Genomic DNA, 12,194 nt, shown 5'->3' on the forward strand with positions numbered 1-12,194 from the left:
TATGTTTTGGGTTTGTGCTAGAAACAGTGTTGATAATACAGGGATGTTTTTGTTACTGCTGTGCAGTGCTTACACAGTCAAGCCCTTTTCTGCTCCTCACACCACCCCACCAGCAAGTAGGCTGGAGGTGCACAAGAAGTTGGGAGGGTGAAACTGAAAGAGTTAATGTCTCAAACATTGTGGTGGGGCAAGATCTGCGTAACAACGAACCCTGCACAGCAAGGAACCACAGGTGAAAAGCAGCAGATGGGCACAGATCAGCACAGGACATCAGCAACAGGATGGGGAGGGCTTGCTGGAAGGTGCACAGCTCCCTGTTCTGATGTGCTGTTCTGATACGCTAAGCAGGGCAGCTCATCATGTATAGCCAAAGATCAAACAATGGTCATGCCTGCAGGGAACGAGAAGTTACTCCCCAAGCGACCCCCAAGCCCATCGACCCATTTCCCGAAGGTTCTGAAAGCACAAACCCTGCGTGACACTTAAGTAGCCTAATGAGCTCAAGTGCCCATCCGAAGGAGGGGCAAGGATGATAAAAGGACACACAAACTGAAGCCCCACGGGCACACACCCACCCGAACTGGACCTTTAGACCAACGCTAGACCCAGGACCAGTGAAATCTTTCTCTTCTCTTTTTCTCTGTCCCTCTCTCTCCTTTTCCACAATCCCTACACCTCATCCCTTTAAGACATAAAACCGTTGACCAAGTCTGGGACTAGGAGTGGATCCAGCCGCCCTGGGCCCTTCTCTGAAAAGGAGTCCAGAAAGTAAGGGGGTCTGCTCTGAACCTCGTGACCCAACGGGAGGGATCTCTTTATTCCCTGAATTGATGTATATGGTTACCCTGGGTTACACGGTTTACAGAAGTAGTCTCATGCCAATTCCTGTTGTGAGAAACCCCCGCCACCTACTATCATGCCTCCCCAGTTCAGTTTACTTCTACCATGAATAAAATCTTTAACTGATAGTTTGGTGTCATTTCACCTTAACTTAGCCCAAGGGAATTCTGAATTCAACATGACTCCCTGGTCTGTCCAACCTGGGTCGTGACAAGAGGGGACACAGCCAGCACAGCTGACCCCAACTGACCAAATCAAAAAAAATAGCACCATACTAGCTACTGTGAAGAAAATTCACTCTATCCCAGCCAAAACCAGCACACCTGCAAGGAGCAGGGAGTTGGACTCAATGATGCTTATGGGTCCCTTCCAACTTGAGGTATTCTATGATTCTACGACTTGAAGCCACCTGTAGATGTAGGTGTTTTCAGAAAAATGTCAAAGGGCTACTTATATTGTTCTTAAAATGTTATTTTCCATGTGTGTCTCATCCAAGGTGTTATGGGTTTGTGTGGCACGTTTTTTTTGGTAGCGGGGGAGGGGGCTTAGAGGGGTGGCTCCTGTGAGAAGCTGCTAGAAGCTTCCCCTATGTCCAACAGAGCCAATGCCAGCCGGCTCCAAGATGGACCTGCCACTGGCCAAGGCCAAGCCCATCAGCGACGGTGGTAGTGCCTCCTCTGGGACAACAGATTTAAGTGTGTGGGGGAACCCAAACAAACTGCAATTGCAGTCAGAAGAGAGGAGTGAGAACATGTGACAGAAACAGCCCTGCAGACCCCCAGGTCAGTGCAGAAGGAGGGGGAGAAGGTGCTCCAGGCACCGGAGCAGAGATTCCCCTGCAGTCCGTGGGGAAGACCATGGTGAGGCAGGCTGTCCCCCTGCAGCCCAGGGAGGACCACGGTGGAGCAGATCTCCACCTGCAGCCCGGGGAGGACCCCACGCCGGAGCAGGTGGGTGCCCAAAGGAGGCTGTGACCCCATGGGAGAGCCCGTGCTGGAGCAGGGTCCTGGCAAGACCTCTGAACCCCTGGAGAGAGGAGCCCACGTTGCAGCAGGTATGCTGGCAGGACTTGTGACCCCACAGGGGACCCACAATGGCACAGTGTGCTCCTGAAGGACTGCACCCCGTGGAAGTTTGTGAAAAACTGCAGCCTGTGGAAAGCACTCATGTTGGAGAAGTTCATGGAGGACTGTCTCCTGTGGGAGGGACCCCACACCGGAGCAGGGGATGAGTGAGGAGTCCTGCCCCTGAGGAGGAAGGAGCAGCAGAGACAAGGTGTGATGAACTGACTGCAACCCCTGTCCCCCTGTGCTGCTCGGGGGGAGGAGGTAGAGAAATCAGGAGTAAAGTTAAGCCCAGGATGAAGGGAGGGATGGGGGGGAAGGTGTTTTTTAAGATTTAGTTTTTATTTCTAATTATCCTACTCTGATTTGATTGGTAATAAATTAAACTAATTTCCCCAAATCTGGTCTGGTTTGCCTGTGACAGTAATTGGTGAGTGATCTCCCCCTGTCCTTATCTCAACACACGAGCCTTTCATTCTATTTTCTCTCCCCCATCCCGCTGTGGGGGAGGTGAGTGAGCGGCTGCATGGTGCTTAGTTGCCAACTGGCGTTAAACCACAACACACGGCTAGAAGTTAGTCTTCTCAGTGACTGAGGTTAGACTGAGAAGCCTCTTGCCCTTTTTCAAGATAGGCAGTATCTTTCTTGGGAAGTGTTTGGAAAACAGGAATGCTGCAGCGGATGATGAGGGATGCTCATAAATAACGCTTAATACCCTATTCCCTGGTGGTGCAGTAACACTGCAGTGCCAACAAACAGGCATTTCCTTTCTTCCCCCAGTCTTCTCAATTTTGTCAGTCTGCACGATGATGCAGCTAACAAGATTGCAGAACTGATCTGGATTAAAAACAACACTAAGACAATCATTCATTCTAACTTGGACTGAGTTTGCCAAACAGTCACAACACCTATGCCAGCACAACTAAGGTGGCAGCATGAGAAAACAAACAGCAAGAAGGAAGCTGGCACAGCTACCAGAAGAAAAGCTTGTCTAACTAGGATATCATTTGAATTGTAGACCTTTGCAGCAGAGGCTCTTTCCATTCCTCCACTGCAAACTGGATGTCCAATCAAATACTCAGGTCTCCTGTATTACTGGGTGAAAGTACAGCAACATGATATGGATTGCATGGGAGAGGCAAACCAGAAAAAAGCAAGCAACAAATACTAACACAGTAATGCAGCTTAATAAACTGCTTTAGTGATGTCTCGGCTGAATGGGCTTCAGCCCTTCTCCTCCTAAAAAGTTCAAATTAGGGAACTGACTGGAATACACAGTCTTCCAACCCTGCGCCCATGGCTTCTACCTGTGAAAAATAAGATTCTGCAGGTGGGTAGGGAAGCTGATGAATTTGCTCTGGTCCTTTTCTGTGATGTAGGGATGGGAGACAGCCAAGGCATGCCCCTTGACTTCAACATTTTTGAAGTTCAATATATCCTTATGCTCAGCTAAGGATGTTGTTCTTTTTTTTATTCAGCTTTTTGGCTTCTCATTTTGTCAACATCAAAGCAGCTGATGTTTTGGGCTGGTACTGCAAAGAAAACTGAGAAAAGGGCATCTGAATGATGAACAGGTTGAGAGCGCCCTGGATGCTGTATCTTTATTTCTCAAAGACTTCTAACCTTGCTTCTCTCTAACTCCAGAAATAACAACAAAGCTGACAGCTAGAAGTTTTAATGCTATCTCTATCCAGTTTATGTTTTAGACAGTTAAGTCTTACAAAACTGGAAGAAAACAAACCTGTATGAGAATCAAGGCATGACGCATGTCTGGCAATAACCTGGTTTTAGATTTCTGTTTCTTATTTCCACATAAATAATGCCATCTTTACTTCTCACAACTACTATTCATGAATCAAGGATAAGCTTTAAGGGCTAGAAGTTTAAAAGAACGTGTAATGGATGCAAGCTGGGCACCTCTGGCGTGGGAATGCAGACCATGGAGCAGAACTGCACTTCAGCGAAAGCCATCTGTAAGGAGCTCACATAAGGTTTCCAAATGTCTGTTTTCTAAAAGACCCAACCCTTCCATACCCCCCCAATCTGCTAAATGCAGTACACTCATTTCTTGATTAAATATGGATACAATTCTGTTTCAACCACATGTTCTGGAAACAGGTGATTTACTTGCAACTGCTGATCAAGATGGGGTGGCAGTGTTTACTTTCAGGGTGCACTTGAGACCAAAGAAATTCCATTTCAGCAACACCCACCTACTTGCATGCCACACCTGAGGCTGTGAACAGGGCAGAGCATGCCCTGCATCCTCTCCAACCCCAAAGCCTGGAAATCCCTCTTCGTGAATATGCACGTAGACAACACATCCAAATGAAGCCATACCAAGATAAATAGGGAACATAAACAACCTTTCTTTCTCTGGCAAATGTATGGCTATCTATATACGGACTCAAAGTAGGAGACTACTGTTTGCAAATTCATAAAAGCCTTTTTTTTTTTCTTTTGGAAACAAAACATGTCTTCAGTCTAATACCAAAGAAAAAAGGGTAAAGAGAGCATGCCAGTTCTCTGAAATCCAAAAAAGCATTTCCAAGAATTGAAAAGCTGCCCTTGAATCCATTGCAGAATACAGACTCATCCCTCAGAGGAAACACTGTCTTTGAGGGACTAAATCCACCCAGAACAAGCAGAGGTTCACTGCCAGTTCTCCTCAAAGCAAAGCCTATGTACAGCTATGCTGTTGTCTCGGTAAAGATATTTCAAGTCAAATAGCAAGGAAATCATACCTTTAGTACCTTTAGAGCAGAAAGCTAAGTTCTGTTCATCTGAGTTTAAAAATATGAGGTTTTTAATGAAAAGGGTTTCCCCTCATGGTCAAGGATTTGTGTATAAGATGTACAGCTAAAGCACTGTTTCCACTCTACTCTGAGGAAGTCATAGAAGATTTTTTTATTATTATTATTAAAGGGAAAAGGGCCTTTCTCCACTTCTTTGACTATCAAACACATCCTTTCCATTAACAGAGGCAAACTTGACTTTGTTAGAAACAGATGGTGTTAGAAATTAGAAATTAGGAAAAAAAAAATCCACCCTTACTTTCCTTTGGTATTAGTACATTCTACAAAGTCCTCTGCTTTACCAGCAGAAATACCTTTAATTGGCTCTTCTGGAGATTTCAGACCAAGTCTGACTTCCTTTGAATACTGGAAAGGTTCCTCTGCTATCATCCCAGAATCTGTGCTAACTGGGGAGTAGTTCTGAAAAACCTTTTTTTCTTTTCCTTTTTTAATTGCAGAGCTGTCTCAAAGACATTCACCTCTGCATATTCTTACAGAGCTCCTTGGAAACAAGCCAAAGGCCAAACCCAGCACCAGCCTCCTTCTCAAGTTTGTAATTCAGAAGAAATGGAAGCTCTATTGCAGACTGTCTACTCCACAAAATGAGGGGGGGGGATAAAACTAAGGCATAAAAACCTTGAAGACTATTTTAATCTTAAATTATTCGGCTTGGTCGAACAGCAGTCATTCCAATGGAATGTAAGCTTGTACTCCAACAACGGTTTACTGTTTCTAAAATAAATGTCAGGACATGGTAATATATCAGTGCTAGATCTTTACGACGGAGTACCTGCACATTCAACAGTCATTGTCCCAGATTAACAAAATAAAAAAAGAATCAGATTTGTTAAAAGAAGAAAGTTTAACAGCAACCCATCACATTCTTCTTTTTCAGGAAAGGAAAACAATACAAAAATCCCGTTACTTTTAGAAACAACTGCCCATTAAATGTGCATTTAAAACTAAAAATTAAGGCATGCCTCAAGTAACTGCTACTTGCCTGTTCTTTTGATCCTGCTTTTACAAAAAATATGACACATTTTTGCTTAAAACACGGATATGTAACTCTGCAAATTGAAATCACCACTGCATTTCTTACAGGGAGTGTAAGTTTTGGATCCTTAAAGCCCATAACCACAGGTATTTCTGAGCTGGAGAAACCAGAGATGTAATCTCTGCTTTTGTTTTGCAAGTTTCTACATACTTCTTCAGAAAGATAACCTCTACTTCAAGTACCATATAAAGAACCCTAGACTTTGTCCACAGTAGAGGCTCGCAAGGTTAACAACATACCGAGACAGTTTTTCTTCCCTTGTACCAAGTAATACACTTTAAGAAACGAATCAATCACATTAGATATATCAAACCACTATAGTGAAGCCAGGGAGCAAAGACATTTCAAGTGGCACCCAAAAAACCCTATTCCATGTAAAATAAGAGTATGCTACTGAGGATAATGATTCCCCTTGTACCTCTAATCTGTCTGCTCACCAAGTTAACCCTAAACACAGAGATGAGTTTATTAAATTGACAAGAGACAGATTTTCTGATCATCACCAATGAAAATCCTTGAATTTCACAGGTCTATGATCACTGTCACAAGATCTATTCCACTTAGGAATGCTGTTAGGTCTTTTCAAATGCAGCCATGCCAGAAAATAAACAGTAGGAAAGAAAAAGAAAACATTCAAAACTCTTTAGTCTTTTTTACTTGGTTTTCTCTTGCACAAAGGAAACTTAATATCAGGCAGAAGGAGACAACAGGTCTCCTTAACTCTGACAACTCTCTGCAGATTGGAACCGTGTCTTTGTAGTGAAATTTGAAGTACTGTGCAGAGAATACAAATTTTGGAAGGAATGACCAGATGGGAACCTGCTTCTACAGTAAGAAACTCAGAGAAGAAAACAACCCCACATACCACCTACCACCATGCAAGACTCTGCTCTTGGAGAATAAGTAAAAAAAGAAGCAAACCATGAAGTTTTAAAAGCATTTGACATGTTAAATTGAGCTTCATTTCAGTGTAAATACCGCAACACCTCAAAAACTGAAAGAGTAAGTGTAGTAAATGGTAAGTAAAGGTCTCAGCATTAGAGAGAACGTATGCTTCAGAATAAACACTGTTTTTTCATGCATACATAACATTTCCCCATACCTCCGAGACTACAGATACTTAAGAGTTATTCTTAAAAAAATCCCAACCTTTGGGTTTTTGGTGTAGACTAACTGAAGGACAACATTGTACAAATACAAGCAGCAGGTGACTGGGGTGGGGGGAACAAAGGGACTTACTGAGGGGAGAAAGGACTCTTTAGGCTCAATTTCCCCACACCGTAGGGGAATGAGTTTCCAAACAAGACTTTTTGTTCTTTTTAAAAGTCATGTACACATTACATTTAAACATTTTAAACGTGTAAATACACACATCTTACATTTAAACATGTGAAAAAATGTCTGGTTTTTTTTAACATGAAAAGTGTCATTTAATGTCACCTTCATGTCAGCTCTCATCCCTGCCATCCTGCCATGAGGTGTCACACAGGCTTTTGGGGAGTATAAAGTGGTAAAAGTCAACTGACATACATCAGTAGCAGTTGCTAGACTGATAACCACTGTTGGAAATTTCAAGTTTCTGTTCTGCAAAAATGGGAAGAGTTGTCATTTCTTTAAGATAATACACAGTCGTACATCAGGTTTTTTTGTTCTCAAGGAAAGTTAGTAGCACTTAAAGCTTTTTCTGGTTACTTACAATATACAACAGGTAAAGAATCTTTTACAATAAACCACAAAACTTCTCTGTTTGTTTGCTTCCAGACTTTTACCTCCCATTTTTTGAGCATGAAGTTAACACTTAACCTAAAGACAGACTTACTCGGACATCAGTAGCATCTCCATGCCGGATAATACTGGCCCACGTTGTCGGTTCACTGCTATTTTCAAAGTAGTGAAAAACCTTTAAGACTCGTTCCATGGCCCCTGGGGAACGCTCCATCCCAGTACTGAGGTGTGTCTTTGCACTTGAACTTGGTGTATGATTCAAGTTTGGATCAAGGTAAGCTGCTGCCATGGTTTTGCTAGATGCTAGGTATCTGTCATATTCTAGGAAAGGGAAACAAAAAATAAATTCATTTTAGTTATACCTGAATCTTACACCGATTCATACAAAGCATTTACTGGAAATCCATAAAGACTCATTTTTTAAAGGACATGTAGTTGCCTTTTTCAGAGTCCCCTCCTAAAACAGTTATACATCTACAAACATTAAAAAACCTACCCAGAAGACTACGAGAGAAACCGCAAGCCCCTTGGAGCAAGTAATCTGAATTTGGACAACAAAATTATTAACAAAAGTGGTATCTTTAGCAAGACTTCTTCCTTTAGTTTCTCAATGACTTAACACAGGCCCCTGCCAAAGACTTCAAGACCAAATGGCACCTTTCAGTTTTAACTGGAGTTCCCATCCCTAAAATCTGCCAAGTCTGGTCTTGCAACAACCCTCCAAAGATGAGCATAAGGAACTGGAGGCTTTCCACTAAGAAGCCGCACACCAACACCATGCTCTCCTGTTTAAGGCTAATACATTGTCACTTCACTTGTTTTGTACTATTTGGGGGAACCAGTGCGACTCAAAATCATCCAGAGCTAAATTCATTATTCACTGAGGAACCATTAAGATCACTGTACCTCCTCTCATCAACTACTAAATAACTGGCTGAGTTTTATCATCAACTAGCCTGGTTTCCAAGCGATTTCCAAGTCTGGTGGCAAAAGGCATGGACCATTGTATGAGTCTGCATCTCAAAGAAAAAAGAAAAAAATTGCCTCTTGGCTACTGCTACAAATTAGTCAGCCACAAGCAGATGGTGTCTGAGAAATCAATGCAGTACAAGAGAAAAAGAGCAAACAATACCTCCTCCCTCGCCTGACAGTCTCAAGCATCATTCCAGTCTGCTGGCTGGAAAGCGCAAAGAACTGCAGGGCTTTGCACCAGGCCTTGGACAAGCGCACTGAGCTTTCTGTACCTCCTCCTCCTCACAGCGAGCAGCCAGTGGGGAGGCAGTTTTGGAAATCTGGAGATGTTAAAAATAAAATAAACTTGATCTTTTTGGCATAGTAGTCCGAACGCCTTTCTGGTAGTAAAGCTGGCCTGCGAAAGGGGGCTGGAAGAGAGTGAAACTGCTTCAGTACTGCTACTGAACGCCTGAGCCTTAGTTTATTTCACTGCGAGGCAGAAGAGAGACCCACGCTTCCAGCTGAGTTCCCGTAATGCCTGGCTGCCCCTCAACAGAGCTTCAGCCACCAACCAGCCACCCGCCATGGTGCTCTCTGCTGACCTCCCTGACAACCGGTTCAGGAAACTATCACAAAAAAAAAAAAAAGAAAAGGTGATTTGCCTTTTGCTTTACCTATTAAACTGTCTTTATCTCAACCCACGAGTTTTCTCACTTTTACTCTTCTGATTCTGTCCCCCATCCCACCGAGTGTGTGGGGCTGTGTGGGGTTTAGTTGCTGGCTGGGGTTAAACCACGACACAGGGTTGGCTTAGTTTTATACCACAGCTGCCTGAAGTTGCCATAGGTGTTAAACAAGCACAGAGGAAGAGAAGCAGAAGCAGCCGGTGGTCAGGGGCAGGAGGGGAGACCGTCTCCCCTCCAGCAGCAGCTAGCCATTACACCAGTTCACCAATACTGTCAAACCTCACCATGAGCTCAGCTAACAGGAATCTAGCACCGGCAGCATCAAGGCTTGAAATCTTCAGACTGTAGATAACATTTGCTAGAGGTTAAAACCAGACTTGAAGTCTAACAGGAAGATGTTAAGTGTCTACCTAATTCAGACCCACAAGATAAAGAGGAAACAAACAGCCCATCTGCAAAGTATGTCTTTACCTCTTGACTAAATGGTTGAACTGCTTTCATCCAACAGAACTGTAAGAACTTAAAATTGGCAGTACTGGGTCAGACAAAAGGCCTCTAATGTCCTGCCCTCAGGGAAGATGGTAAGAGCAAGCCAAAGAGACACTTCTCCCAAACATTCCCCCAGTGCCTGACCCTTGAGGGACTTCCCCCACCTGCCAAGCACTGGCTTAGCTTCGTATCCCTGTTGCCTCTGTCTGAAAACTCAAGAAACCATTATAGCTTTTGTACTTTGCTTTATTGTACTCTTTTCTGGCAATCAATACAAATGTATTAAGCCAACCTTATGCCCACGTTAAAACCTTTCCTCCTTTCCAGCCTACACCAACAGATACAGATCTGAAAATGCTGGGAACCCCTCAGCAACGCTACTCTTGACTTATCCTCATCAAAGGAGCTTGTGAGCTGTTTTTGTATAAACCTCGACTTGAAAGCTGAAGAAGGTACAAAAAACTCCCCTGTGGCAGACAAATTCCAAGACCACAGGACCGTATGTGCTCCTAACTGCAGGGCTCCTCTCCTGTAAGGTTAAAATAGCCATCGTGAAATTCCAAATGTCCACAGAGTGGGGAGTTTCATCAGGACAAATTTGCAGATTAAGCCCTTCAATAGCGCAACTGCTAGGAATGAAATGGCAGTTTTCAGGCTCAGATGTGGGCCACTTAACTTCTGCATTATGTTCTGCCTCCTTCAGAACAACCCACCCTACCTCAAAGTCACTAGTAAAAAATGCTAAGCTTTATTTCAAGCTTACGTACACAAACAGCAGGAAAATTTGCTACAAACCAAAGCAAGATGAGTAGTTTTTTTAGTAAAGGAGAACTAAAAGAAAGCCTGCTTTCTTTTAATTAAATTAATATTAATTCACCATATTCCATTCCCTTAACATACACATTCATCAGGTTTTATTTGGCAGAAAAAGAACACGGAGAAAAGCTACAGGAAAATACCAAAACAAGCATTTAGAAGATGTCTGACCACAGACTTAACATGGACAATCTACATCCCTTGGGAGCACAAACAGAAAAGCAATGAAAGACAACAGTTTCTACATACAGAAGTGCTCTTAGGCAGCATAATTTCAATGGACAGGCAAATCACTATTACTTTTTTTTTTTTTTAATATTCATCACATTGAGGAGAAAATGTGGAATCAAACATCAGACTGACCATACTGGGTACAGGGTATTGTCAGTTTTCTTTGTGGCACAAAGGTTTTTAAAGGTAAAACAACCTCCTATGCAAAATTAGAAAAGCATTTTTCCTTCAGAATTTGATCATCATTGGGTTCCTTACAACTTCTTTAAAAAATCCCAATACTTACTTTATGAGGTACCAAAAGAGCAATAAATTTGATAGCTCAAGGTCTAGAAACACATGCCATATCTCTGGTTATGGACCTATTAACATTTCCATTAAAACCAGCCCCTGGGTTTGAGTTTGTAATGTGACTGTAAAATTCTGCCCCAGGCCAAAACTTTGTAAAACATAGCTGCTCTTGATGCAAGGATAGTTAAACAACTATTTTACAAGATCTGCTTGGTTGTTTTATGATACAAGGAAAGCTAAGATTACAAGACTAGGATGCTTATTTGGGCTCTTCTAAATTCAAACCAGACTGGTTTGTAATCCTGCCATTACAGATCTCAGTTTAAAAGAGCAGCTTTAGTCCTCTTGGTATTAAATAGATAAGTAGTATGTTATTAAGGAGCAGAAACAAGCTACAGTCAATGAAAAGAAGGTAGGTTTAAATTAGATGCAAGTAAGAAGTTTTGTACAATGAGGGTGGTAAGACACTGGAACAGGTTGCATCTGTGGATGCCCCATCATTGGAAGCATTCAAGGTAGGACAGAGCAACCTGATCTAGTGAAAGATGTCCCTGCCCATGGCAGGGGGCTTGGACCAGATGACCTTTAAAGGTCCCTCCCAACCTGAACCATTGTACGACTCTACATTGTGTATGGAGACTTAATTCTGCTGTATTTTATTGGATATTGTGGTGAATAAAGAGCTGGGGCACATCCAGACTAATGGTCTAAAATCAAGTGTTGTCAAACTTGTTTGTATATGAAGTTGTGTGCCAACTATCCCTTTGAGCTTCCAAGAGCAAATACTACTGTTCTCCCAATGCTCGCCTTGTAGAAAAAACACCTATATTTCTCAGTACTGTAAAGACTTATTCCAAGCTTCAGGGGAGGAGTGAAGCAAACCAATCCTGCCCAGGTGATATTTAGTGGGTCTGCTAAGATGCTGCAGTTGTTACCAGACTATGATGCATGTTATCGTTCAGATGATTTGCTCTACCGTGGTGGAGTACCTGAGGTTTAGGAAAGTGTATGGGAGACAGTTAAACGAGATTAGAAGATAAAGCTTTTCAGAAAAAACAAAAAAACAACAAAACAAAACCAACAACACTGCACTTCACAGCTTCTCAAATCAACTACAAGAAAGCACTGTTTACCTTTTTTGTGCTCCTTTCTGTTTTTATACAATTCAGTTTTGAATACCTGCTATTTTCACTATTTAGGTACCAGTTACATTAGGAAAGTATAATAAAAGTGGGTTTTATTTTCTAAA

At 42.6% G+C, this 12,194-nt stretch overlaps 1 protein-coding gene across 9 annotated transcripts in view; it reads right to left on the bottom strand.

Annotated features, from left to right (window-relative positions):
• PTK2 (protein tyrosine kinase 2) overlaps positions 1-12,194 on the bottom strand; it is a 227,748-nt gene that overhangs the window by 127,169 nt on the left and 88,385 nt on the right. For all 9 annotated transcript variants that reach the window (XR_008235252.1, XM_052787688.1, XM_052787689.1 and 6 more), the window contains one exon: positions 7,573-7,799. Coding sequence is in view for 8 of the 9 variants with exons in the window: in XM_052787685.1 (XP_052643645.1) it covers positions 7,573-7,799 (227 nt within the window). In the remaining variant the exon portion in view is untranslated. The remainder of the gene's footprint in view (positions 1-7,572; positions 7,800-12,194) is intronic.

The sequence above is a fragment of the Harpia harpyja genome, chromosome 5, assembly GCF_026419915.1.
Source record: "Harpia harpyja isolate bHarHar1 chromosome 5, bHarHar1 primary haplotype, whole genome shotgun sequence".
In the NCBI taxonomy this organism is placed as follows: Eukaryota; Metazoa; Chordata; class Aves; order Accipitriformes; family Accipitridae; genus Harpia; species Harpia harpyja.